At 47.6% G+C, this 26,272-nt stretch overlaps 9 protein-coding genes across 9 annotated transcripts; 3 read left to right on the top strand and 6 right to left on the bottom strand.

The window, feature by feature from the left end:
• Window positions 1-127: 127 nt before the first annotated feature.
• Window positions 128-930, bottom strand: JR316_0000028 (Succinate/fumarate mitochondrial transporter; the record flags this gene model as incomplete). Its single annotated transcript, XM_047885846.1, has 4 exons — window positions 128-300; window positions 359-514; window positions 577-798; window positions 867-930. 4 exons carry the CDS (start codon window positions 928-930, stop codon window positions 128-130), a joined length of 615 nt encoding a protein of 204 aa, XP_047753592.1.
• A 987-nt stretch (window positions 931-1,917) lies between these two features.
• JR316_0000027 (uncharacterized protein) lies at window positions 1,918-3,208 on the bottom strand (the record flags this gene model as incomplete). Its single annotated transcript, XM_047885845.1, has 2 exons — window positions 1,918-2,569; window positions 3,147-3,208. 2 exons carry the CDS (start codon window positions 3,206-3,208, stop codon window positions 1,918-1,920), a joined length of 714 nt encoding a protein of 237 aa, XP_047753591.1.
• Window positions 3,209-3,525: 317 nt separating this feature from the next.
• On the bottom strand, window positions 3,526-4,140 carry JR316_0000026 (uncharacterized protein; the record flags this gene model as incomplete). The annotated part of the gene is made up of 1 exon (XM_047885844.1): window positions 3,526-4,140. The coding sequence occupies one exon, from the start codon at window positions 4,138-4,140 to the stop codon at window positions 3,526-3,528; it is 615 nt and encodes a 204-aa protein (XP_047753590.1).
• Window positions 4,141-4,996: 856 nt separating this feature from the next.
• On the bottom strand, window positions 4,997-7,403 carry JR316_0000025 (uncharacterized protein; the record flags this gene model as incomplete). Its single annotated transcript, XM_047885843.1, has 8 exons — window positions 4,997-5,423; window positions 5,499-5,549; window positions 5,855-5,947; window positions 6,000-6,138; window positions 6,190-6,250; window positions 6,299-6,350; window positions 7,001-7,161; window positions 7,215-7,403. 8 exons carry the CDS (start codon window positions 7,401-7,403, stop codon window positions 4,997-4,999), a joined length of 1,173 nt encoding a protein of 390 aa, XP_047753589.1.
• A 615-nt stretch (window positions 7,404-8,018) lies between these two features.
• JR316_0000024 (uncharacterized protein) lies at window positions 8,019-8,480 on the top strand (the record flags this gene model as incomplete). Its single annotated transcript, XM_047885842.1, has 3 exons — window positions 8,019-8,045; window positions 8,105-8,176; window positions 8,232-8,480. 3 exons carry the CDS (start codon window positions 8,019-8,021, stop codon window positions 8,478-8,480), a joined length of 348 nt encoding a protein of 115 aa, XP_047753588.1.
• A 3,038-nt stretch (window positions 8,481-11,518) lies between these two features.
• Window positions 11,519-15,902, bottom strand: JR316_0000023 (uncharacterized protein; the record flags this gene model as incomplete). The annotated part of the gene is made up of 8 exons (XM_047885841.1): window positions 11,519-11,914; window positions 11,969-12,382; window positions 12,471-13,073; window positions 13,310-13,423; window positions 13,476-15,098; window positions 15,156-15,335; window positions 15,361-15,516; window positions 15,573-15,902. 8 exons carry the CDS (start codon window positions 15,900-15,902, stop codon window positions 11,519-11,521), a joined length of 3,816 nt encoding a protein of 1,271 aa, XP_047753587.1.
• A 1,479-nt stretch (window positions 15,903-17,381) lies between these two features.
• On the top strand, window positions 17,382-17,632 carry JR316_0000022 (uncharacterized protein; the record flags this gene model as incomplete). The annotated part of the gene is made up of 2 exons (XM_047885840.1): window positions 17,382-17,460; window positions 17,511-17,632. 2 exons carry the CDS (start codon window positions 17,382-17,384, stop codon window positions 17,630-17,632), a joined length of 201 nt encoding a protein of 66 aa, XP_047753586.1.
• A 3,154-nt stretch (window positions 17,633-20,786) lies between these two features.
• On the top strand, window positions 20,787-23,873 carry JR316_0000021 (Transcription elongation factor SPT5; the record flags this gene model as incomplete). Its single annotated transcript, XM_047885839.1, has 6 exons — window positions 20,787-20,795; window positions 20,854-20,895; window positions 20,945-21,265; window positions 21,315-22,646; window positions 22,713-23,017; window positions 23,066-23,873. The coding sequence occupies 6 exons, from the start codon at window positions 20,787-20,789 to the stop codon at window positions 23,871-23,873; spliced, it is 2,817 nt and encodes a 938-aa protein (XP_047753585.1).
• Window positions 23,874-24,252: 379 nt separating this feature from the next.
• Window positions 24,253-25,577, bottom strand: JR316_0000020 (uncharacterized protein; the record flags this gene model as incomplete). The annotated part of the gene is made up of 6 exons (XM_047885838.1): window positions 24,253-24,345; window positions 24,398-24,481; window positions 24,561-24,641; window positions 24,826-25,161; window positions 25,219-25,386; window positions 25,446-25,577. 6 exons carry the CDS (start codon window positions 25,575-25,577, stop codon window positions 24,253-24,255), a joined length of 894 nt encoding a protein of 297 aa, XP_047753584.1.
• Between the last annotated feature and the right edge of the window lie 695 nt (window positions 25,578-26,272).

Raw genomic sequence — 26,272 nt, 5'->3', positions numbered from 1 at the left:
GACGCGCTCCTGTCGTTGGAAGCCATGGAGATAACATGGGTTGGAGGAAGAGTGGATGACCATGCAGGGATACATGTGGAGATGAGATCTTCTCTCACTCTTGGGCTGATCATCTCAATAACGCCGCTCACGCGTTCATAAACCGCGAACACGATCGCCTGCCCGGGTGCCACGCGCAGCACGCGGGGGTGATGCCCTTGTAGAATGACCGCACGCCCTCCATCTTCCACATATCTGCCGCGATCGCGAATATGCGCTGGAAGGAGGATTGGCCTGGAGTTGCTTTGGCTTTTTGTAGACCTGATATAATTGATTTGAGTAAGAGAGGCTAAGAAAGTGTAGTTAAAAAGGGACGTACGAGTTTTGATAGTGTCTATTGGTGCATTTGAGAACGGACCCATAGCTCCAGAGATAAGACCAATCATCATGTGTTGGTAGGATGGTAGCTCGACCAAGTCTGGCTGGTACTTATGCGCGAGCTTCTTGATTTCTTGGTACGCGGTGAAGTTGGCACCTAAGGTGGACACACAAGCCTTAAGAAAGGCGTTCTTCGGCTATTCACGAATGAAGACGTACCCTGATTCGTAGCTTGTCTCAGTGGCGTCAAAGAGACACCACGATACAATGTCGAGATTCCTTCCTCACGAATGATGGTGTACACAGCATGACCAGCATTACGGTACCGAGGCGCTTCAAGAGGATCGGCCAATAAATGTTGTTGAGCTTGCAGAGGAATCTTCACCACTTCCATGGGCGTCACGATGGCAACAGCTTCCGTCACTCCAGCCCCAAGACCGGCTATACGCAAGTAATTAAAAGATGACATCAGCTCAACACCTTCGCGGCAAGAGAAAAGAATTACATACCAATGAAGATATTCCCAATGCTCGTCTTCCCTGTTTGCTTATCGGCAAGCCGACGATGGTACATCTCCTCTCAACTTTTTAATAACCCTTGCAGTATGTTTTTCTCTGTCTATTATTTGGCAATACAATTAACACACGATAGACTTTGACGATGCCAGCGGGAACATCTGTGTCTATATCCTCCCCAAGTGGGATGATCAATCTTGACAAGGTACGGGGAATTCAGGCTCCAAGAAATGCTGAGGAAACGACACGACCCAGACATCGAGGAATGGTATGCCATTGACTACGAAAGTCTTGCAAATTACCCGCCTTAACTCAAGCATAGGTTTGGACGTCTTCGGCTGAAGGGCCCATGGGCTCATCCGATGCAGCGAGGTTGCACTGGTGGAACGCGCGCACCTGGTCAAGGGCATGCACCGACGACAGTGTGCAGAACTCCACGGTTGTGGAAGACCACAAAGTCATCTTCGCGCCAGTCGTGTGGATACACCAGCTGCTCCAAAATTCAGCTTCGAACAAAAAAGCGCAGACAATATGCGAACTTACAGAAGGAGCGATCGCAGGTCATTGCTACGACTCCTGGAACAGGTGCAGATCAAGTGTCTGCGACGAATACTGGGTTTGGGTCCGAGGTCGATAACGGCAGTTCTTTATTCTGAAACAGGAGTACTTCCCATTAAATATAGGCGGTTAATCCTAGTACTACGTTACGACATCCCTCCCCGGAGAGCGATAGTTAGGATGGTTGAGAGACCTAGTCCGGGCACTGGATCTACTTCCCTGCCCGGCGCAAGTAACAGCAAGAGAACTGTGGGAATCGGAGGGCACTGCGAAGGTGATCAACGCATCTACGCCCGCTCCTCCCGATCCGATCCCGATCCTCCCGCTCCAGCATCCGCAACCGCAACAGCATCCGCATCAGTGTCCGTATACACACTAATCACATTCTCTGCCTACACATATACACATTTCTTAATCAGATAAAATCAAACTCCCACAACGAAAGAGAAGTGACGTACCATCTTCATCTTCATCCCCACCTTCCCCTTCATCCGTCGAATTCGAATGCGAAACGGGAAACACCAGAAACAGAGCTCAAAGCAGGCGATGGCGCTCTCTCCCCTGCACCTCCTTGTTCGGAACCCTCACCCGAACCCTCAACGACCCAACTACGACTCACAGACCCGTTGTCCGATACAAACGACGACGATATCTCCTGCGTGTCGTGCGAGATGGAAATAGACTCTGACTCTGTCCCTGAAAGCGAAAGGTACGGCGAGTGCAAAGAAACAGGCGAACGGGTACAACGACGCGGAATGCAACGACGCGGCGCGCGGCACGAACACGGGTGCGGGCGGCGAGAGTGTGAACGGTGCGGGCGCTGGTGTGGGTGATGGTGAGCAGGTGCGTGAAGCGTTTGATGAGGCTGGGGCTGAGCCTGAGCCTGTTGTGGAGGCGTTTGACGAGGCTGGGGCGGAGGTGGAGTGGAAGGGTACGGTGCAAGTGGGTACACACTCCTCTTATTCGCCGGTGCTTGTGCTGGTGTATTCCCATTCCCAATCCCCAACACCTGCTGCTCCCTATTCCCTTTACCCACCCGCGACCGTGCCTGCAACTCCCGCTTCACCGCATCCACATCCATCGCGCGCAGCACCTGCTCCGAGAGCGTCGGGAGCAGCGCGAGGAGGATGTTGCGATGTCTTCGTGTGTTTGGGTGAATTGAGTGCGGAGGCTTGTAGGTTGTAGTAAGTTAAATAAGTGTAGGGGAAGGGAGGGAAAAGAGGAAAAGGGGTGTTAGTTGTGTTTAGAAAATTAGAGATAAGAATGGGAATAGAATAGGATAAAAAAGAATGGGATACAATAAAAGCAAAGAAAATAAAAGTAAAAGCAAAAGCCCATCCGACGGTTCTTCTATCCATCCTGCTATCCGTCCTGAACCATCTATCCACCCGTATCAATCAACCCGTACATGCATGCATCGGCCAAAACGATCTATGCGAAGATGAAGACGAAGGCGAAGGATACACCCTCGAACAAACAACAACATGAACAAGAACCAGAACCGTGCTCGTTCAAAGTACCTCTGCAAGATGGATGGAATAGAGAACCTCCGAAACTGGAATCTGTCCATTCCACCGAAATCTATCCAAATAAACCCACAAAAAAAACAATCCAAAAAACATACTCTCTAAAAACCACACTCCAAAAACAAAAAACCCCAAAAACCAGAAAAGAAAGAAAGAAAGAAATAAAAAAATAAAATAAAAAAACACTCACACATCCCTCGCCTGTTCCTCGGCGTCCATCTTCTGCCTCACCTCATCAAGCCGCACGCGCATGAACCCGCGCGCGTCCTATAGGCCGCCGATGATGGTGGTCGTTTTGAGTGCATTATTCAACTTTGCCAGATGTTGCTGACGTTGCGAGCTAACATTCTCCACCTCCATTTCATCCTCTTCGATAATACCGCCGGCCACACGACCATGAGCGTCCTCGCCTTCCGGGTGATCAATAGTCCTCTTTCTCTCTGTCTGTCGAGATGACCCCATCCCTATCAAGCGCGTCAGTGGACAACGCAGTCGACGCTAGATTCGTCATGGACGGCGCGGCAGACCACCCATTCACATCCCCTCCAATACTCCCACTAACACTCCAACTAAGCGTCATCGCACCAAACGAGCCAAACGGATCCGGGCCCTACTTGGCAGGAGCCATCACAAGCGGTGTATTCCCCCCTTTCTTCCCGATCCCAATGCCCATACTCATCCCCATCCCCTTGCCACCCCCAGGCGACGCCAGCCGCGAAAGCGTGTTCAAAAACGTCGACTTTCGTTTCTTCTCCTTCCCCTTCTTCTGCTGCGCGAGGGGCAGACCGGCGGGGTCGATGGGCAGCGATGGGATTTTGAGGCCCGGGTGCGTACTGCGCAGTTTCACGTCGAGTTCGATGAGCTCCGCGGCGGTGCGTATGAGCGTGAGGTTGTGTGTGGGTGCTGGTGTGTGCAGTGTCGTGTTTGTTATCACAGGTGATGGTGGTCGGTGCATGGGAGTAGGTGCGCGGCGGCCGTGGTGGTGGTGGTAGAGATAGAAAGATCGGCGCGGGTGGTGGTGGTGGTGGTGGTGGTGGTGGTGGTGGTGAGAGTCGACGAGCGGGGGTTGGATTCGACGATGTCGGCAGCGTGGATAGCGACGCGGACGATGCAGCGGATGAAGACGACGACGATGACGTCGGTGTGGGCGGGACGAAGTGAATGGTTAAAGTAGACGCAGACATCATACAGTGGGGAAAACCAAAAGCGCCACGATGAGATGATGAGATGATGGGAGTGTACAGGTTCGTGTCTAGTGCTTTCATTTCGTCTTGATTTCGTGTTTGGGTTTGGGTTTATAAGTCGGAATTCGAGTTTGTCTGGTGGGTGTTGTGTAAGATATGCTATGCTATGGTGTGATATGTGGTGTGTAACAGTGTAAGATGTTCAGAGCGTACTGCAAGTCGGTGTGAGGTAAGATGAGCTGAGGCGCTAGTGTCAGCGTCGGTGTAGGCGTAGGGTGTAACCGTAGAACACAAACTGGGTTGGCAAACCAAAAGCCAATGTGAAGGTCGATAGTCGATAAACGGTGTTGGTGTAGGTGTAAGTGGGCAGTGGGTATACCACGCCATTCTCCCCGCTTCAGATCGAAAGGCAAAGTCAAACAAAGAGTCAACAGTTGAATCGAAAACCCGCAAAAAGGGGTTGGTGGTGGTGGTAGCACCCCACTGCACAACTTTGCCTGGTCTTCCTCGTCGTCTTCGTCGTCTTTTTCTTCTTCGAAATGAGGCCGTCGGAGAGGATGTGGACGTCGATGTCTACGCCCGTTTCCATGCCCATGTCCCTCATTGTCGACTTCATCGTCTTCATGGAAATCGTCCTCATCATCCTCTGTATCGTCCGATTCGCTGGGACTTACTAACCCAGGCTCGTCCCCGTCCTGCGCCACTGTAACATGTTGGTTGAATTTTTTCTTCCTCGCTTGCTCTAATTCAAATTGTACATCCTCCTGGTCCGTTTCTCCCTGGTTTTCATCGCGTACCGTATGATGTGGGTTGAAGCTTTTGGCATTCATCTTTTTCTTCCTATCCCTAAGAGCGGCTATTTGGGCGTCTGCTCGCCATCTGTTGGGGTCCACGGCGATGTTTGTGTCCAGATTCTGACGCATTGCCTCCATACGTAGAGCCTCGATCTGACGCTCATTGAAAGCGGCGCGTTCCCTCCACGCTCAAGGTTCAGGCTGGCAGGGTCGAGCGGCGCAAAATGGCGGACGAGCCTGGGTTGATGTTGCAGTTGTGGTTGCGGTGGAGGCGCGTGAACGGGGGGCAGATCGGGGAGCTCTTCCTCTTCGAATACGCCCAGGCGAGCATTCTGCGACATCCATTCACGGAGGAGGAAGACGGCAACGAAGATGAGTACAATGAGCGATGCGATGATCAGGCCGGTGAATATGTCTGCCGAGGGCGCTAACCATGCCGGATGTGAAGAAACCTTGGAGAAAAAATGCTGTTGGATGGCGGCCCAGGGGCTTCGTAGCGAATTCTATCGATAGAGGAAGCTATCAGAAGTGGATATTAGATTGAGATCCCGGATGAGTACGTACGCGGATTCTCCCATGGAAAAGACGTCCACACTGTTATGCATGGCAATATTCCTAGCCAGATTGTAGCAACAGCTATAATACGAACAACAGGGAGAAAAATAATTGTTGTAAAAGCCGCCGAATTACCCGTCTAACGTCACTGTCCGCAGTCCCTAAGCCTAAGTCGTAAGTAAGAGGGAAAGGATACAAAAAATACCCTCGAAAAATCTCGCATGCCCGAGGCATGGTGTTCATGGTATCATCTGGAATACAACTTCCAGATCGCAGTTTGATGTAAGCCAATTGGACAGGAATGCTGCTTAAGCCGTCCGTTCGAGTAGTATTTGGCCAGATCACTGAGGAGACCATACGCCAACCTCACTAGAGAATCAGAGCGTTCCTCGTCGAAGGCAGCGGTGAACAAGCTCCAACTTAAGTAGTCGAGCACGCCAAAGATGTCGCTGAGCGTCCTAGTGAACTGCGTCGTGATGGGCACGACTTTTGCCTGGCGAGGTGACGCACATGGACGACAATGCTCTCGTCTTTTCTGTGCCGCTCCGCCGCGAAACGGAGGTGAAACAGTTGTAGAAGTAGCCTAAGTGAAGTGGCAGCCAACCAGAGATGTCAGTAGGAATCGTTAGTGTTCGGGATAGGAGATGGGCTATACTATGTAAGTTACTACAGAAAATTAGGTAGACAGAACGAAACATACCTGTGTAGAACAAGAGGAAGGAAATGGTGAAACGAACGACTTGAGTGAGAATCGTGTGCGTCTAATCGCATGGTTAGCAAACGGCGGGTACACTGGAGTTGCGACTTACCAGACATGCTTCGAAACTTTTGCGATGTCTTGTTCGCTGACCTGTATCTGCGCTGAATGACTGACCCAATATACAACACTGTGCAGAAAATTGTGTTACTTACGGCGAGCGTAGAGATCTCATACGTGCTTAACATCTGTGTTGGCACTTCGATTACACCTCACGCACAATATCATTCGGTCCCCATTTCGCTCCCTGTAGTAGTATTTGTATTATTTACATGGTACACTACGCTAGACTGCCTACATGGATAGCAGCGCTACTCGGTCTATATGTGCTACTTCACCCGCTAGATGAGCATGGTTGGAACAGAAGAAGAAGAAAGCGTGAGAATATGGCCAGCACGCCAACAAGTACCGCAGAAGTTCGATGCCGCTCATGCCGTCGCCAAATTGGTGATGCGCGTGATTGGTGGCACGGCATCAGCGGCATCAAACTTCTGTCCTGTATCATGGCGATTTTGTGACGGTGTGACGCCTTTCATCCTGTCCCTCAAATGCGGCGCGTTGTATCGTATGTAAATTGGTTAAATGATGGACACAATTCATGTGCTAGTATTATACGGAAGCGTAGGTCAGAACTGTATTTGCTATCAGCGGAGAGAAAATAGTGTTTCCATTCATGATACGTTATTGATCCATCCACCGAAAATGAGTTTAAAATAGAAAATGAAGTCTGGTAGATAAGTCCCCGCTTTCATACCGTATTGAATCTTCCAGCATCCCATCCAAATAATCGACTTCAAAATATCCAGGCATATGACCCCGCGTACACTTAGGAGTTCCCCCAGATTTTCCAGCCGACGGACTCGCATTTCCCTTTTCTTTGAACGAAAAGAGCACATTCTTTAACGCATCCTTGACCTACGAGAATGTTCGTCACGATACTTGTAAGGACAATCAAGAAAAACACTTACAGCGAGGTATGGCCAAAATATTAATGAGTGATCCACCTCCAAGTGTTCTCCCTGTTGCGAAAGAAACCGCGAGCGTCGGATGAACTTGATTTCTTCCGGAGGGTTTCGCGGAACACATAGGGGTGAGAGCTGAGAAAGTCGAAATTCGATTCTCGGAGTGATGAGTGGAAGTGGCGCTTTATTGAACATTTTTGCTATGAGAGGTGCCACAACTGGGTTTGGGGCAGTCTGTAAGTTGCGATGGAGGTGTATGCAATCAAGGATTCACGACGCTTTATAAGAAGCAAGAACAAAGGCAATCTCCGCGACAAAATATCCTGACCAATCTTGACAAAGGTATTAACTAAATGAGCGCTTTATTCGCTCAACACCCATCTGAACATAGAAAATGACCTACCAATGAGATATATAGAAGCTAGAGAAGGTCATGTATTTCTACATACCCACACTTACCCCGGAATGCGAGATTTTGGGAAGGTGATTTCATGATTTCAACTGGCGGAGATCATCAATGATCAATGGGATAATATATAGTTTTAATATCCACTGTCGGTCATACCGCCATAACAACGTTTATCGTCATTATGACGGCGCCAAAGGGCGTGATTACGTGGCTGCATGAGCGACATTGGAATTGTTTGCTATGTCAAAGCGCTCCTGCGACAATGCCATCTTTATCCCCTTTCCCATAACTCTTCGACAAAGAGAAACAAGATAAGATGGATCTTTGTTCAGAAAACATTTAAAAGGTCGATAGGTTAATATGTACTCAGTACGATATTTCCTGCTGTAAGAAACTTCATGATGCCCGTGACGAGGGAAGGCCACGATGTAATTCTGAAGCATATCGTCATCGTTTCGTGGCTGATCCGTACTAATCATTCCTACAGGTCGATAACCACAGTGATGACAATGACTATCAGAATCAGAAGCAAATGATCGAAGCAAAGTTGAAAGAACTAGTAAGTATTTTAGAACATCATTTTATTAAATCATGACAAAACTTTGCGATGACAGATTTCAATGATGCGGGCTGTATTTTGTGACACCCATGGTAGACGCGAAAACGACGATGAAGACGGAAAAAATAGTGAACAAGACGAGCAAGACGAGGACTTGGATCCTTGGCCGGCGAACAGCAAACGCTCAAGGCGCGTTCAATGGCGGCTGGGGCGCAAAACTAAGCGATCTCGAAGGAATTTCAGGCGCAGAATGAGGGGTGCTTCGCGCTCTCCCAACAAGCTCCGCGGGTCCGACTCCGACTAGTGGGCAGACAACGAGGTATGGGGTTGTGCGCTGGGCAATGGCCGTGTTAGACTGTTGAACGAGATTTTAAACCACCCACTGGCAGGACAAAATGGGGTTGGAAAGTCACCGAAGATTATTATATCAAGTAGAGCTTGGGTTAATAAATTTAGTATATCAATTGCAGATATTGATGAAGCGACATACTTCATAGATTGAAGAGAATTATTAGACGGGAACATCTCGCGTGTTCGAGAGAGTAAATTTGGCTTACAGTACGTGTAAAACAATTGAGACTGGTGCCGCTCGAATACCTGATAGAAAAAAGACGGAGCCAATCTATAGTTGCATAAGCAGGAGACTCGACGGGAGCCATGTGCAAATCCTGTATATTCCAAGTCCCGATATCGTGAAATCCAAATTAAAACGGCAACCTGCAAAGAGGGTACCTCGCAGACCGGGTGCTTACAGTAGGCAGCGTCGTACAAAACATAAAGTTATGGCAGCATTCAACGTTCAATTCTTGAATGTAGGTGGGTGCGTCGTTGAATAAGTGAGGTCTGTAAAGCAATGAGGCGGCACATGTGCTGTAGAATATGTTTCCTGCACTGATAGCAAAGATGATTCCTCACCTATGTTTGTGACGCTCGAATACGGGTCTGGCAGGCGAAGAGGCGGCGGGTGTGCTGTAGAAGGTGTTCTTGGCTTGTGTTTCCTGCCTGATAGTAATAAAAATACGATTCGCACCTATGTTTCTGCGTAATTCACTATCCAAATGAATTGTAGTTCCTCCTCGTTCTGTGTCGCTCACCCGACTATTTCCTCTGCCCTTCCAAGCCGGGTCTATGTCACTTGAACTAAAATTGTATTACTAGAGTACGCAGCTAGCTAAGTTTATGGTATTAGAGTCTACACTAAAGTGCTACTACTACAGTAAGCTCGTATGCGAACCATCTCTACGTACGACGTGCTTCATAGGAGTGAGTGTTGAGAGAGAGGTGGAAAGGCGTCACACCGTCACAAAATCGCCATGATACAGGACAGAAGTTTGATGCCGCTGATGCCGTGCCACCAATCACGCGCATCACCAATTTGGCGACGGCATGAGCGGCATCGAACTTCTGCGGTACTTGTTGGCGTGCTGGCCATATTCTCACGCTTTCTTCTTCTTCTGTTCCAACCATGCTCATCTAGCGGGTGAAGTAGCACATATAGACCGAGTAGCGCTGCTATCCATGTAGGCAGTCTAGCGTAGTGTACCATGTAAATAATACAAATACTACTACAGGGAGCGAAATGGGGACCGAATGATATTGTGCGTGAGGTGTAATCGAAGTGCCAACACAGATGTTAAGCACGTATGAGATCTCTACGCTCGCCGTAAGTAACACAATTTTCTGCACAGTGTTGTATATTGGGTCAGTCATTCAGCGCAGATACAGGTCAGCGAACAAGACATCGCAAAAGTTTCGAAGCATGTCTGGTAAGTCGCAACTCCAGTGTACCCGCCGTTTGCTAACCATGCGATTAGACGCACACGATTCTCACTCAAGTCGTTCGTTTCACCATTTCCTTCCTCTTGTTCTACACAGGTATGTTTCGTTCTGTCTACCTAATTTTCTGTAGTAACTTACATAGTATAGCCCATCTCCTATCCCGAACACCAACGATCCGCACTATGCGCTATTAAGCAAACAAGATCCCGGACTTGTCATCGTTCGGATACCGGTGTTCCTTCCAACTCAACTCCACAACCCCTTTCGCACGGATAGGGCCCTCTGGATGGGAATAGGTTATCAGAATTGCATTGCATGATGTGTAGAGCGCGTATACGCAGACGTATGACTGGGTAAGTCTGTTTACGTCGCATGTCCCATGGCATTCGCTGATATACCTGACAGACCCTGATTCCCATATCCTCCATGCACATTGCGCAGGTGGATGACATTCGCATCCTTCTCTCTGTGCAGAACGAGCATCGCTGAGAGTGCACGATAAAATACCAATCAAGTAAGTAGCAGGTTCACTTACCTTGACGCTTCCACTGATTTGCCACATCCAAACTTTGGCTAGCAAGTCGTCGAACCTGGATGGCCAGCGAGGGGTCCATCGTCGCCCGACACGAACGCATGTACTTCAGTCGTGGAGACGTGTAGGCTCGAGCGGGAAACTGGGGCAACATTAATGTACGTGGCTGAACGAAGACGGCTGCGCACAGTACTCACTCCTCACACAGAGTTGCAACGCCCGTCCTTTGCTGTGTCCTCTCCATTCCATCGGTTGCATCAACGTTTTAGGGCAAACCATGACATATACAGAAGGTCATCATTTCGCGAGAGTACGTTTTTCGTCTTCTGTCTCTCTTTCTTAAGCACCAGGTTTTGATCTACAACTTCTCCTTAGCACGCTATTTCGAGTCCAATTTCGGGCAAGGACAGAATTCAAGTCTGCGATTATAGATTGTGAGCCCCTCTTTATTCAGTCTATGCGTTACCATAACCAACGCCCTGGTTATATTTGAAGGACCTTCAATCTGTCTCAAGAACGGTGCATTTCCTATTACAGGTCGATCCCATTTGGTTCTAGCACCATTTCCGTAGAAAAGATACACCCCAGAGCAGACAACTGATGCAACCCTTATTGATTTATTATTTAGTGATCTTTGCATGCTGCCTGCACGCTTACCTACTGTGATCCTTGATGTTGAGAGCAATGCCCATCCTAGCCTAAGAGTTGGCATGTAAAAATAGATGTCGTTTGCGCATTTGCTAGTTAATATGATCTTCCCCCTGTAATTCCCATTTTCCAGGTCAATTATATTTCTGAGTATCGCGCGGACTACATAAGCGTAAAGTCAATTATTAACCGTTGAAGCCGTTTGTCTGGCTGTCCTTATGAAAGCGGAGATCTTTCTGGTTTAACCGCATTTTGGACGAAGGACTGAATAACGTGCGATGCATTGTGAATATATCTTTGTACATACATAGAAGCATGAGATTAACAGCTAGAATCTTTGTGACAGGAAATATCCGAGTTGATTTAAAAAAGTGATTCTACGCCTACTCCCCGAAAAATGGTTTTGCATCTTTCATTTTCAAGAGCGCTATATCATAACGAGATAAGCAGGCCCGCCAAGAAGAATAGTAATAATTTTCTGGACGCTGATCTGGAGCTGGTTGATAACCTTCCCGTGCGGATTGTAGTCTTCTGCGTTTAAGGGGTCGGCTACCTGGTCGTCTGGTTCCATTGACGCTTGTAGCCGGTCGCAGGCTATCAGCGATCTTTAATGGAGTCAGGAGCTTTGGGTTGCGCCATTGCGTCAAAAGGACGACTGTGGAATCTTCTCCGTCTGTTTCGTCTTCGCTCATTCCATCTTCGCCAAGTGTCAAGACGACATCTGCAATATCATGACGACCGGCATCTATGCAGTTACTATAACGGTCCACATACAACTTCTCCGACATTAGCAAAGAAATTGTGTAAGTGTAAGGAAACAGATATTGACATACATTACGTTGCCTAGTGCGGCGCCGCTTCCTGCGATTGGCATTTAGACGTTCCTCCCTTACGCGATCGAAACATTGTTCGCTGGTTTCTCCTGGCCTTGGAACGATGGAAATCAATTTCTCACGAAACATTTGCACTCTTGCCATGAAGTGTTCCTTGATTTGATCGGCAGTAGCATTAAGATTGCTGTGTAATCGCAAGAACTGTTCAGCAAAGAGGTCCGCAAGATAAGCGTTCCATTTCACTTTCACTTGGTCGAAGTGAAGTTGAAGAGGTTCCAATGGTGGGGGGTCTCGTAGCGAATTCTCGAACTTATCTACTTCGGCTGGTGATGCAATGTGAATGGAATCCATTATGAAGATGTCGTCATCTTCGGATATTCCGAGGAGATATTGTTGTAACTGCCGGCTGGCATTCTAAAAAATCATATTCAGTCAATGGATGATGTGGAGGCGAAAAGAATACTACTAGAATAAGAACTCTGTCCGCTGAGCGGGGACGAACAGGACCAGCTTGCTTGTAAGGAGAGTAAGGTTTCCTGTTTGGAATCCTCCTACGAGGGGTTGCAGGTTGTGTATTTGCATTAGACCGAAGTTCTTGCACGTCCGAAACGACGCCTCTCACATCACTCGACAGAGTGCTTAGCGTATTCAATATTCTTTCTTGAAAAGCACGTTCAGCAGCAGATACTGAGGCAACAGGAGGAACAGGAGTGACAGGAGGCGTCGAAGAGAATACAGAGTGAGGTGGAACCACAGAGGGGTCAGCGACCGTTGCCGGAGTATCTGCATGGAAGGCTGTCGAAGCCTCGACTCCTCGCACATCGTCTCGACCAGATCTGGGTATAGCACTGGAAGGTGGAGGTGGAGATTGATGTGTAGCTCTACCTCTTCGATAGTGACCCGGCTTTGAAAATCTGTTGGGTATTGATGGCCCTGGATTGGAAGAAGAGGCCAGGTCACCGTCTCGGACGGGCGAAGAACGGTTCGCAGAGGTAGAGAGAGTGGGAGTAAATTCCGTTTGGTTAAAAAAATTTGAAAAGGTGGGTCGTTCTGCTGAATTTTCTGGCTCCATATTTACCTGCAGGTCGCCGTTCCTATGGTTCATCTAAAGGATATTTGACTTCAGTTATACCAAATAAAGTGGCGGTAGTCGGTATCTTACAAACGTATAGACAGGTGTGCTGCCTACGATATCCGGTGTTGGCTGGAAACACTTTCCTGGTAGTTTTTTTGATAACCTTGAAAAGGGCGAACGCTGTGGCCATTCTTTGGGCATATCATTCATCTGCAGGACATTGTTAGCGACATGTGGCCAAGCTACAACACCGCTAATTGTCTTACAAGCGTATATAGGGTGGTATCCGGCATCATCGACATTTGACGACGTTTGCCCGCCGCTTTTTGAGATTTTCCAGTCGCCGACGGAGTACTTTCTGGTGCATCCGGGTCCATCGCCTATGGAGTTTTCATTAGATATACATCAAAAGATACAATTAGAAGTAATTACCGAGTCCGAATCTTGCGCTTCCTCTCCAAATTCGATGTGGTCAGCCATGGTGGCCTCTAATTGACTGTTAAGAATTGAGATGGCTTTTTGAGAGTCCACAAGGTCGCTTTGTAAAAGCTCCAACAGTGACTTGGTATTACCATGGTCCTCAAATTCTTTTTCAAGAGCGGCCTTGACAGTACTGAGATCTTCAGTTGTTTGAGATAGCGCTGCTTGTTGTTTTTGAAACTCAACGGACATCTGTTGGTATCGCTCCCGTTCTTTACTAAGTGAATCGCGAGAGTTGGTCGCGGCTTGTTCCAACTCCTTTTCGAGGTCTCGAACTCGTGCGTTAAGCGTTTTAATTTGCTCACTGCGCTTTTCACGCACAGTTTGGAGTTCTGAAGCGAAAACATTCTCGCGATGGCTTGATAATTGTTGTGCTTGAATCAATTTCTCCCTTTTGCTGTCAGACTCCTGGAGACGAGCCTGTAAGTCACCAATGCGATTTTCAAGTTGCTGGGCATGAGAGGTTGACTCCTCCCTGGACTTCTTCAGTTCTGCAGTCTTCGCGTCTAGATCGTTGTTGAGTTGAACGATACGGTTCTCTCTGTCGATACCATCAGTTAACTGTCCCTCAAGCTCCTGAACAGCACGCGTTAGCCTTGACGACTCCGCCTTCTGATCCTTCAAATCAGCATTGAGCTTCGCTATCTCAGCCTCGTCAGCGGTCCTACGCTGGGTAGACGCCGCGCGCAGTCTCTCCAGCTCCTGACCTTGATCTTTAAGTGCAGTTTGATTTCCGGACAATTCGTTTTCGAGGAGTCGCACTTGGGCAGTAAGCGTTTTAATTTGCTCACTGCGCTTTTCGCGCACAGTTTGGAGTTCTGAAGCTAAAACATTCTCGCGATGGCTTGATGATTGTTGTGCTTGAATCAATTTCTCCCTTTCGCTGTCAGACTCCTGGAGACGAGCCTGTAGTTCGTTGATGCGATTTTCAAGGTCTTGGGCGTGAGAGGTAGAATGCTTCAACTCTTCAAGTTCGGTCGTCTTCGCCCTCACAAGAGCTTCAAGTTCCGTGATACGCTCCTGCTTGCTGATACCATCAATAGACTGTCCCTCCCGTTCTCTTTCGAACTCCCCAAGACGAGCCTGTAGTTCGTTGATGCGATTTTCAAGGTCTTGGGCGTGAGAGGTAGAGTGCTTCAACTCTTCAAGTTCGGTCGTCTTCGCCCTCACAAGAGCTTCAAGTTCCGTGATACGCTCCTGCTTGCTGATACCATCGACAGACTGTCCCTCAAGCTCCTGAACAGCACGCGTTAGCTTTGACGACTCCGCCTTCTGCTCCTCCAAATCAGCATTGAGCTTCGCTATCTGAGCCTCATAAGCAGTTATTCGCTCCGTAAACGCCATATTCGAATCCTCGAGCTCCTTGATATGGGACGTGTCCTCTTCCAAGATATTGGACCCCTCTCCATCGGGTTCATTTAGCAATATTTTCGCAGTTTCTGATTCTTCAAGACTGTCTTCCACCAGAGATGAAATCTGAAGAGACTGGGATTCAACCTTTTTGTTTAATTCCTCCACCGTACGGTCATAATGAATTTGGAGTTCTTCGATTTGTTGTTTGAACTTTGCTTCCAGCTTGAAAACAGCTAGCAATGAGAGGCTGATGCTTCTGATTTTTGGTAGACTACATACCTCAGACATTTCGTGCTCTTTAGCACGGGATGCTTCTTTATGTTGGCGATCCACGTCCTGTTCGATGCTTAAACGCAGGTACGATAACATGAAGCCTGGGAAACGTACTCGTTTATAGTCTTCGAATTGGGATTGTAAGGTCTTATATGCCCCATCAGACGCCGATTTCTCTTTGGATATCTGGATGATACATTACTATTAGTACATATATCTTTCCAATAATCAAAGTCTCAACCTTTTGCTCTACAACGCGAAGGTGTCGAATTTCAGCATCTTTCAAATCGTTGACGCTCGGCTCTATGCTCTGAAGGCGCTTTATTTCTTTATCCTTCGATTTGAGCTTCTTAGTCAACTCATCAACCTTGAATACAACGGTATGTTGAGTTAAAATTTGAGACGGCAATTGAAGTGAGTTACCGCGAACTCGAGTTCTTGAAGATACTCAGGCTCGACTGCAATTAACTTTCTCGACGATATCTCTTCATGATCACTCCTTTTTCGCTTGCCCGATTCTTGTGGTTTGAGAATCTGGGACTGTAATTGGGGAGTCTGGGACGGTCCTGGATGATTGCGGGCGTCGTCGTCGCTGGAGGTGATATCCATTTGCTCTGTAGGGGATTGGGGAGTCTGGGACGGTCCTGGATGATTGCGGGTGACGTCGTCGCTGGAGGTGATATCCATTTGCTCTGTAGGGGAGCTGTTGAAGGCTCCCGGCAGAGAGAGATTTTCCATCGAAGCGTCGTCCATGCTTGGATCTGGTGTGATGATTGGGAGTGGCGCTCTTACAAGATGGAAATACTGACGATCAAGTATAAGCCATGCCAGGTTCTTTGTCAAAGGACGAGCAAGTGAACACACCGTATCTTCCTTTGTTAAATGCGCCGCGCCGAACCGGCGCGGATTGAAGGAAGCGAGCGCATGCCCATTCGAGTGCTTTTGATGGAAACCTGGGCCAAACAACTTCTTTGTATCAAAGGCGTCGTGAATGATTATGTTAAAACTCACTGGTCCTGTACCTTCAACCTCTCTTTCAACCCTATACACCCACATTCACCCTCTACCGTCATTCAGTCCCGCCAAACTATGGTTTCTGCACTTGCTAAATATATCCCACGGACTAGGGTGAGCAATTTCGCGAGGATACTTGACGTTCTTCTTAAGGATTCCAGGACACCTCGCTATCATTAAGAGCGCGCTACTATGGCGCGCACGCAGAAAGACCCGTGAACAAAGCGATACACACCCTTCAGAACACAAGCGGCAGAAGCCCCCGTCTCGACCTGGTCATGGGAGGGAAACGCCTGCAGCCATACATCCACGATGCTATTGTTTCAATTTCGAATAGAGGGAAGATTGCGCAGTTTCATGTCTTTGTCAAGAACCATTGCAGGCTCCCCCCTAACAGAAGCATTCGGAGATGGAGAGTGCGCAATTGGAAGGGTGATATTGTCGTCTTTAAGAAAGGAAAACACCAAGAATTGGTAAACCTCGGGGGGCGCGACAGAATTTTAGCTGATTTTGCGACCAAAAGGTGAGGCCGGATGCCAATATGAAGTTTGACGACACTAACAACCCCTAGTTTCATTCAATCAGTGAATCAAACCAGGCCATTCAAAATCCCGAAAAACCTGTTTTTTGTAAAGCATTAGCCTGCATGAAAGCACCGACAACGAATCCACAGACCAGCGGTGCACAAAGACTGTCTGCGTTAGTAGACTTCGTGTTATCTTCGGTCACACTTGCACGATAGCATTCGGTCGTCATTTCATAGCAGAAAAGTCCCCCGTAGTACTGTTGTTTACGTTGTACGCTACGGTAGACTATTGCTGCGCTTTTTCGGTCTGTATGTGGTACTTCACCCTCCAGATGTCCATTCTGCGGAGGGCCCGCCCTTGCGGATGATGGCTAGTATCTCGGGCGTAAGTATAGCGTGCTAAGGAGAAGTTGTAGATCAAAACCTGGTGCTTAAGAAAGAGAGACAGAAGACGAAAAACGTACTCTCGCGAAATGATGACCTTCTGTATATGTCATGGTTTGCCCTAAAACGTTGATGCAACCGATGGAATGGAGAGGACACAGCAAAGGACGGGCGTTGCAACTCTGTGTGAGGAGTGAGTACTGTGCGCAGCCGTCTTCGTTCAGCCACGTACATTAATGTTGCCCCAGTTTCCCGCTCGAGCCTACACGTCTCCACGACTGAAGTACATGCGTTCGTGTCGGGCGACGATGGACCCCTCGCTGGCCATCCAGGTTCGACGACTTGCTAGCCAAAGTTTGGATGTGGCAAATCAGTGGAAGCGTCAAGGTAAGTGAACCTGCTACTTACTTGATTGGTATTTTATCGTGCACTCTCAGCGATGCTCGTTCTGCACAGAGAGAAGGATGCGAATGTCATCCACCTGCGCAATGTGCATGGAGGATATGGGAATCAGGGTCTGTCAGGTATATCAGCGAATGCCATGGGACATGCGACGTAAACAGACTTACCCAGTCATACGTCTGCGTATACGCGCTCTACACATCATGCAATGCAATTCTGATAACCTATTCCCATCCAGAGGGCCCTATCCGTGCGAAAGGGGTTGTGGAGTTGAGTTGGAAGGAACACCGGTATCCGAACGATGACAAGTCCGGGATCTTGTTTGCTTAATAGCGCATAGTGCGGATCGTTGGTGTTCGGGATAGGAGATGGGCTATACTATGTAAGTTACTACAGAAAATTAGGTAGACAGAACGAAACATACCTGTGTAGAACAAGAGGAAGGAAATGGTGAAACGAACGACTTGAGTGAGAATCGTGTGCGTCTAATCGCATGGTTAGCAAACGGCGGGTACACTGGAGTTGCGACTTACCAGACATGCTTCGAAACTTTTGCGATGTCTTGTTCGCTGACCTGTATCTGCGCTGAATGACTGACCCAATATACAACACTGTGCAGAAAATTGTGTTACTTACGGCGAGCGTAGAGATCTCATACGTGCTTAACATCTGTGTTGGCACTTCGATTACACCTCACGCACAATATCATTCGGTCCCCATTTCGCTCCCTGTAGTAGTATTTGTATTATTTACATGGTACACTACGCTAGACTGCCTACATGGATAGCAGCGCTACTCGGTCTATATGTGCTACTTCACCCGCTAGATGAGCATGGTTGGAACAGAAGAAGAAGAAAGCGTGAGAATATGGCCAGCACGCCAACAAGTACCGCAGAAGTTCGATGCCGCTCATGCCGTCGCCAAATTGGTGATGCGCGTGATTGGTGGCACGGCATCAGCGGCATCAAACTTCTGTCCTGTATCATGGCGATTTTGTGACGGTGTGACGCCTTTCCACCTCTCTCTCAACACTCACTCCTATGAAGCACGTCGTACGTAGAGATGGTTCGCATACGAGCTTACTGTAGTAGTAGCACTTTAGTGTAGACTCTAATACCATAAACTTAGCTAGCTGCGTACTCTAGTAATACAATTTTAGTTCAAGTGACATAGACCCGGCTTGGAAGGGCAGAGGAAATAGTCGGGTGAGCGACACAGAACGAGGAGGAACTACAATTCATTTGGATAGTGAATTACGCAGAAACATAGGTGCGAATCGTATTTTTATTACTATCAGGCAGGAAACACAAGCCAAGAACACCTTCTACAGCACACCCGCCGCCTCTTCGCCTGCCAGACCCGTATTCGAGCGTCACAAACATAGGTGAGGAATCATCTTTGCTATCAGTGCAGGAAACATATTCTACAGCACATGTGCCGCCTCATTGCTTTACAGACCTCACTTATTCAACGACGCACCCACCTACATTCAAGAATTGAACGTTGAATGCTGCCATAACTTTATGTTTTGTACGACGCTGCCTACTGTAAGCACCCGGTCTGCGAGGTACCCTCTTTGCAGGTTGCCGTTTTAATTTGGATTTCACGATATCGGGACTTGGAATATACAGGATTTGCACATGGCTCCCGTCGAGTCTCCTGCTTATGCAACTATAGATTGGCTCCGTCTTTTTTCTATCAGGTATTCGAGCGGCACCAGTCTCAATTGTTTTACACGTACTGTAAGCCAAATTTACTCTCTCGAACACGCGAGATGTTCCCGTCTAATAATTCTCTTCAATCTATGAAGTATGTCGCTTCATCAATATCTGCAATTGATATACTAAATTTATTAACCCAAGCTCTACTTGATATAATAATCTTCGGTGACTTTCCAACCCCATTTTGTCCTGCCAGTGGGTGGTTTAAAATCTCGTTCAACAATCTAACACGGCCATTGCCCAGCGCCCACTTCACCCTCGAACTCGAATCGCCGTGAGGTATTGTTTTACACGTACTGTAAGCCGAATTTACTCTCCCGAACACGAGATGTTCAGTGACATATTATGTGTAGAGCTTCATCACCGCTCTGCATTGCTCACTAACTGTACGAGCTTATCCATGTTTATTATCGCAAAGGTTGTGGTAGACACCGCAACGTGGCCCGCAAATCTGTCGACTTCGACGACGAGGTGCCTAATTTGTATGTTTCACATATTCGTTATTGAGGACTTGGCCCTGTATTTTTACAACCGCGCTTCTTCTATTACAGTGTCATGGTGACCCTATCTACATGATTGGATCAATGCACCAGGATGTTCTCCTTAACTTATTTCTGCGGGTCCTTGGAAGTACGGCCTCGTCTGTTTTTACCGTTTTCCACGCAAATATATCTACCGTTGATACTCGAATTATTGGGCTCACAAAATGCTAAGGTCGCCGCTCACTACAAGATTATTTGAATGTGCTTATTTTCCTTCGGAAATACAAACACCTGAGACTCTTGTAGAGTAGCTGATTTCCCACTGTTTGTAAACTGTAGTACGTACTTTTGAATATGCAAGCAACGAAATACTTAGTTTCGCGGTAGCATAGACCTGGGTACGCCATACATAACTTGTGCCTTGGTTTTTGATGGAACTAACGGTGTGCCCCTTGGTTCTGCCCCTAAATTTTATTCTGGATGAGTTGTCTCAACGGTCATGTCAATAATTTATTATGTCCATTTTCTATGAATTTTTCATTCAGGACGAGCCGACTACTTCGTGTCGCTCCATCGTCTAGGTTCCCTACAATAGGTTTCACCATGCATTTTTAACAGGATACGAGCTTAAGTGTTCACATGAGCGCTTCCGCATTGATAAGTTTCAGCACGACGCTCAGCTCTCAATGTTTTGAACCCTCATCCACACCCGGGATGCCCGAGGAACATTAACACGTGATATGTTTTGGCATTTGCGGCATCGAACTTCTGCGCCATTTCTACAGCCCCCCACCCATTCCCACGCTCTTTTTCTTCTTCTCTCCACCATACCGTTTTGTCTCCTCGTTGCTCAGGGGCTGTCATTCCAGGTAAGATACGCCACGGATTCTGCATTGGCGTTGAACCGGAACGAGAATATGTACTATTACACGTAGTTCAGTGATAGATTTGGATAGTTGGAAAATGAAAATGAGATCACCATCGTAATGAAGATGAAAAAAACTTACTGAGCACACCAACGTCATATAGATTCCGATTCCTAAGTCAGAGTGGTAACTGATCATCTAATTAAATTTGTTCATTTCCATCGAACGACACAGTCCAAAGGATGAAGCGGGTAGGCTTGCTTGATTTCTGTTCAAAGCATCTTGATACTCATGATTTTTTCTCCCTAGGTTATGAGGAACGTCCGCCAATTTCTGGACACGGAGGCACAGGTAGCTGATGATGGAGAGCTTTCTGACGATGAGCAGCTTACGTCTGCAGAACGGGACCTTGAAGGCGAGCTGTTCAGAATGTTGCGATAGACTTGATTTGACTGTCTTTACAGATGCCTTCATTAACGACGGAGCGGAAGTGGACGGGGAAGATCACATAGGCTCTATGGCGTTCCATAGGCCAGAAGATGACAGCGAGGAGGATTCATTTAACCAACTACTGGCTCGCCTGGAGGCTCAAGCAAAGGGCCCTCGTCAACCACGTCCGGTTATACGTTTGGAGGAGGAAGATAGGATAACCATGCTCCAGGAGAAGATTGCGCGTCTTCCGCTTGAGAATGACTATCCTCTCTGGAGGGTTGGATGTCGGGTAAGTCTGAATACCTATCCCTTGATTATTTTTCTATCAACTTTTGCAGATCGGCTCTGAGGATGCAGCTGTCCTATCCCTTCTCCAGACCGCAAGGGAGATCCACCATATTCGTTCCGCATTTACTCGCGGCTCTATACGCGGAAGTATCTACGTTGAAGGTATCATGGATCCAGCCCTCGTGAATCTGCTCTTGTCCACGCCCGGAATCCTTCGTAACCACCTTGGAGTCAAGCGCGAAATAGTGGATCGGAACCATCAGCACGAACTTCTTACGATGAGGGATGTCAAGAAGGATTTTGAGGTTGGGACCTGGGTTTTGGTTAAGAAAGGCATATACAAAGGAGACGTTGGACTGATTTCAGCGACTTTTTCCTGGGGCGCTCAGGTTCTTCTCATTCCTCGGCTAAATTCGCAATCTGCAAAGTCACAAAAGAGAAAGTCATCGGTACTAGTACCCCCAGCAAAACTTTTCGACCCTGAAGAAGCCCGCAAACTCATTTCTACTCCCATTATTCGCAATGCGGATGGATCATACACGCTTGGACTTCTCAAGTTTGACCATGGACTGTTGGAAAAGGATTTCGACTATACCTCCATCGCAAATTCCGTCATGGATATTCCGTATTCCCACTTCTCCATGTTTAGGAGCACCAATCATCCCGACATAATGCGAGCGCGTATGCCACGTCCTCGGGAATGGTGCTTAGGACTGGAAGAGGAGGTTCTTTTTCGTACACCCGACGTTGCGAATCGGTCTGCAAAGTGGGAACCTGCAGTGCTGAAAAAGCTGGACACATACGACGTTGAAGCAGAACAATCAACAATCGAAGGTGAACGTGAAATCCGCTACAGTGTTAGGGGAACATGGCTAGACATTCTCAAGTCACCAAAAATCGGGCAATTCGTTCGAGTTGTGAGCGGCCCCTATTTCGATCACAGAGGTTGGGTCGTTGGAATCCATGGAGACCATGCACTAATAACGAAAAGTTCGGTGCATGGTCGCATTTCCATTGTGGAAACAAATGCTGAAACATCTTCGACGCCCACCAACGGAAAAGAACAATATCCCGTGCCGACAGGGAACGATGATCTGAGAAAAGGTTCGGCGGAGACAGATCTGGGGACGGCGGTAGAAGCGCAAATGATGCCAGGGGGTATAATGGTGCATTCGGATATCGCTCTAACTTTGGATGAATCAGCAGCAACGTTAGATGAAGAAGAAATGTCGATGCCGGGAGGGAGTTCGTGTGTCACAGGAGTAGGAAAACCAACAGCAGCTCAGGAGTCGTACAACCAGGGCGCTGTGGTCAGTACAACAGCAGCATCTAACCAGTTTAATTCTGGGGTAGGAGATGATAACAAGGTTGAGATTGTGGAAGTGAGTAAATTTGCAGCTTGACATATTCACCGGTTTTTCTCTTAACGTGGCTATACCTTTCAACAGCATTTTGCGGTACACGTCAATCTCTTGGACACTTCATTTACTGAGCCCCTACCTCTTGTCGATGTGACATTATTGTCGGAGTCAGACCCAGTCCACACCAAGTTTTTAAGACACCCATGGACTGGTTTAGAGGTCATTATACAGAAGCATCTTCACCCACGCAAGGGTGAGACTGGACGAATCAAAGACGTCCTTCATCATACAGACAACGCCGGACTGCAGCTCGTTATTCAACTCACCCGTTTTAATCCCTTTGCACCGTTCCAAACAATCGTTGTGGACTATGACGATGTCGTCGAACTTTTGTAAGTGTGTTGTCATTGCATGTACCCTCTGTCTAACTTGTACGCAAGGACGTTCAATGAGCTCGTTCTTTTCCTTGATCCTGGGCCAAAATTTTTCCGTCCTATACCTAAGTCTTCCATGAAGCACGTCCGCGTTCTCCCTGGCGTACCGCAAACGATTGCGTCAGCGAGCGGCACACCGATGTACTCAGAACCCACTGCAACTCCAGCCTGGGATCCTTCCTCAAGGACACCCATCGGTACACCGCAATCTATCACTCCAGCTTGGGACCCCTCCTCAAGGACACCTGACCCAACTGCTCATTCGCCAACAAGTCTTGCGTTATCAGACGTCTCTACATCTGTTTCCTCCTCATCTGAAACAAACTGTCATACGACTTCCTCTTCTGTGTGCGAACATGTTCTCTTAAACCCCAAACTGGTGGACATCAGCCTGAATGTGGTAGTCAACGGCGGACAGTTCAGCAATAAAACATTAGTCGCCTCAACGGTTTGGGATGCAAACAACCTCGTACTCAGGTGCAAAAAGTACAGTTCATGGACTATGGTGGACCCCGCTTGGGTCACTCCGAAGTATGCAAATCGAATACATGACAATGGGCCTCTAGTGGTTATCAAGGGGGAACATTGCGGGAAATTCGTTCGTCGCATTCATCATGAAGGCACCTCGGATAATCCAACTGTCTTGGTCGCTGTAGTCACCCGATCTAAAGATCGTGTAGACGTTTTAACTGGCGAGCGATTTATACTCAGCACGGATTTCCTGTGTTCAGTTCCCGAGTCCAAGAAAGACAGAGACCTCAACTCCAATGTTATGACTCAGTTAAAAGACCAGTACAAGAAAAAGATACTGTGACCTGTTTTTGGTATTTCTCTACCATCACCTCGTCTTGTGAAGATAATATAAATTCTGGTATGAAACATGACATTCTTCATTTGCTATATACTTATATGATCACCTCGAACAGAAGCTGCAGCGTGCAGAGGGAGTAGGATTACTCTAAACACCCTCTGCATTAGCCTTATCCTTTACATTGGACAGAATCTGGCTGAGGGGATGGTAACGCGAGAGGGGTTGTTCATCTGGAACAAATGTGCGGCATACAAAGCAGCACCTCAGTGTGTCAAATAACTCGAGCTTTGTCCTGCAATCGTTGCAGCAAACATGACCACAAGCAAAGCTGTGATAATGTTCTGAGGTCACTTTGATCTGTAAACACAGTTCTCGAAAAGGCTTACACGCAAATTTGCTCCATAAATTCATAGCAAATTGTGCATTTTGCGAATCCAAGTACTGTCTCTTCCAGCTCCTTCAACCTGTCATTTTCCTATTTAAATTTGTCATTAACATTATCGATATCGGTCATATTGTAAATTTACCCTCTTCGTTTCAAGGTACAGGTTTTCCTGGGCCACCTTCTCCTTCAAGAGCTCAGTATACATCTTGCTCGCTTTGTCAATTTCCTATAATATAATTGTTTAAAAAGTGTGACGGTCTCGGATAAACGTCATAAGGTTATGTGAGGGAAGAAACCAAACTAACCCATTTAAACGTCTCTCCCTGCTCGGTTAGACCTCGCTCAAGGGCGGCAATGCGCTCCCTGTCGGCTTGAACTTCTCTAACCTGGAAAATGGATGCAGATGTAAGTCGCCTCCTTATGAATCATTTCATTATTCTTACGGTCGCTATTATATCATCACTTCTCAACCTTGCAGCATTTGAAGTGGACTTCAGCCTGTCATATTCATCCTGTTCATCGAAAGTAGTTGATTAGTGCTAAAGTCGACGGCGTATGATCGTGGCGTACTTGACTAATGATCACTTGGTCTATCCCAGCATCCACTCCGCTTTGTTGATTGGTTATGCCTCGATCATTCTGGACATTGGTGGATGCTGCATACGATCCATTGGCAATAGATCGGTTATGTTGAACGGCGGGAAACAATTCATTCCGGCCTGGGAGTATGGCTAATATAGCATTCACGTTGGCCACCTGTATAGGAGGACGTCTGGTCATAAGATTGTCTCTCCCAGCATCCACCGACACATTCGCAATCTCTGTCGATGGACCTTCGGTGGAAACCTCACGGTTCTCGGCAAAGGACGAGACCATTGGGGCCGTGTAGGCCCTTTGAATACTCCCCTGGTGAAAGTATGTACTGTCAGATTGAAATACATAAATCATTATACTCAAGCGCACCGCAGCCTGGGTTTTGTTGGACGTCAAGGTGTTGGTGACTAACGCAGTTGAATTGGATTCAAAGGATTGGTCCATGTCGTCATCATCAACTTCCTGGAATCTCGATGGCCCTGCCACCATGCTAGCGTCCCCTGCTTCAGGAGACCGGCGTTGCCTCGAAGCAGACTTCTAACAGAAGGTAATGTATCATTGAAAAATGCGCCTCAATCAATCCTTAGACAACTTACCCCTGCGTTCTTTCTTGATCTCGCGCTAACAGCCTTTATATAGTGTTCGCGGGAAAGCATCGCGGTATATATTGGGGTAGCCCCTGTTACGGATGATTTGCTGTTACTACGACTCCTGGAAGGTTGAGACATAGTTTAGTTGGACGACTAGACTCAGTTGTGCTGGGTGTTTGGAAGGTGAGGGTAATGAAGAAAGTTCCTGAACAAGCGCTTTAAAAGAAAACGCTAGTCTTTCATCGCTCAGTCCCTTTGTTATGCCTCGGCGTTTCGGCGACATCACCTTATCGAGTTCCTCCGGGTCATTGCCTCCGCTGCAGCTGCAGCTGCGTGATCGCATAATAATTTCTCATGTGGTAAAATTTCTCTTATCATTGCTTAACCGTTACCACATTGATATCGATATTCTGGTTGATTCGACAGACCTATGCCGGTTTGGAAAGCCAAGTTTTGCCTGTGCACTGTGCATGGGTGCGGCGCGAAACGCGATCCTGTCACAGGACAGCCAGGTGTTCAATTGTCGCCATCTACATATAAAAAGCACCAACACGAGGAAAGCGTGGGTCAGATGAAGAGGAATCTTGAATCACGGGCGATCCTTGAGCAGCAAAGGGCCATGGAGAAGGTCGAAACCACCTTGGAGAAAGCAATGCAACTTTTATCTGTTCAGGACCCGGACACCGAGACGATCAAGGAAAAGGAAGTGCAGTACAAGCACGAACAGAAGAAAAAAATCGTGGCTCTGATTGCAGATATTCTAGACAATACCAGACTTCGTGCCCAACAAATCAACACCATTGACATCTCAGGAGAGAAATATTTCAGCAATG

The sequence above is a fragment of the Psilocybe cubensis genome, chromosome 1 (genome assembly GCF_017499595.1).
Source record: "Psilocybe cubensis strain MGC-MH-2018 chromosome 1, whole genome shotgun sequence".
NCBI classification, from domain to species: Eukaryota; Fungi; Basidiomycota; class Agaricomycetes; order Agaricales; family Agrocybaceae; genus Psilocybe; species Psilocybe cubensis.
Note: the sequence above shows the minus strand (reverse complement) of the source record. Positions and strands in the feature narration are given on the sequence as shown.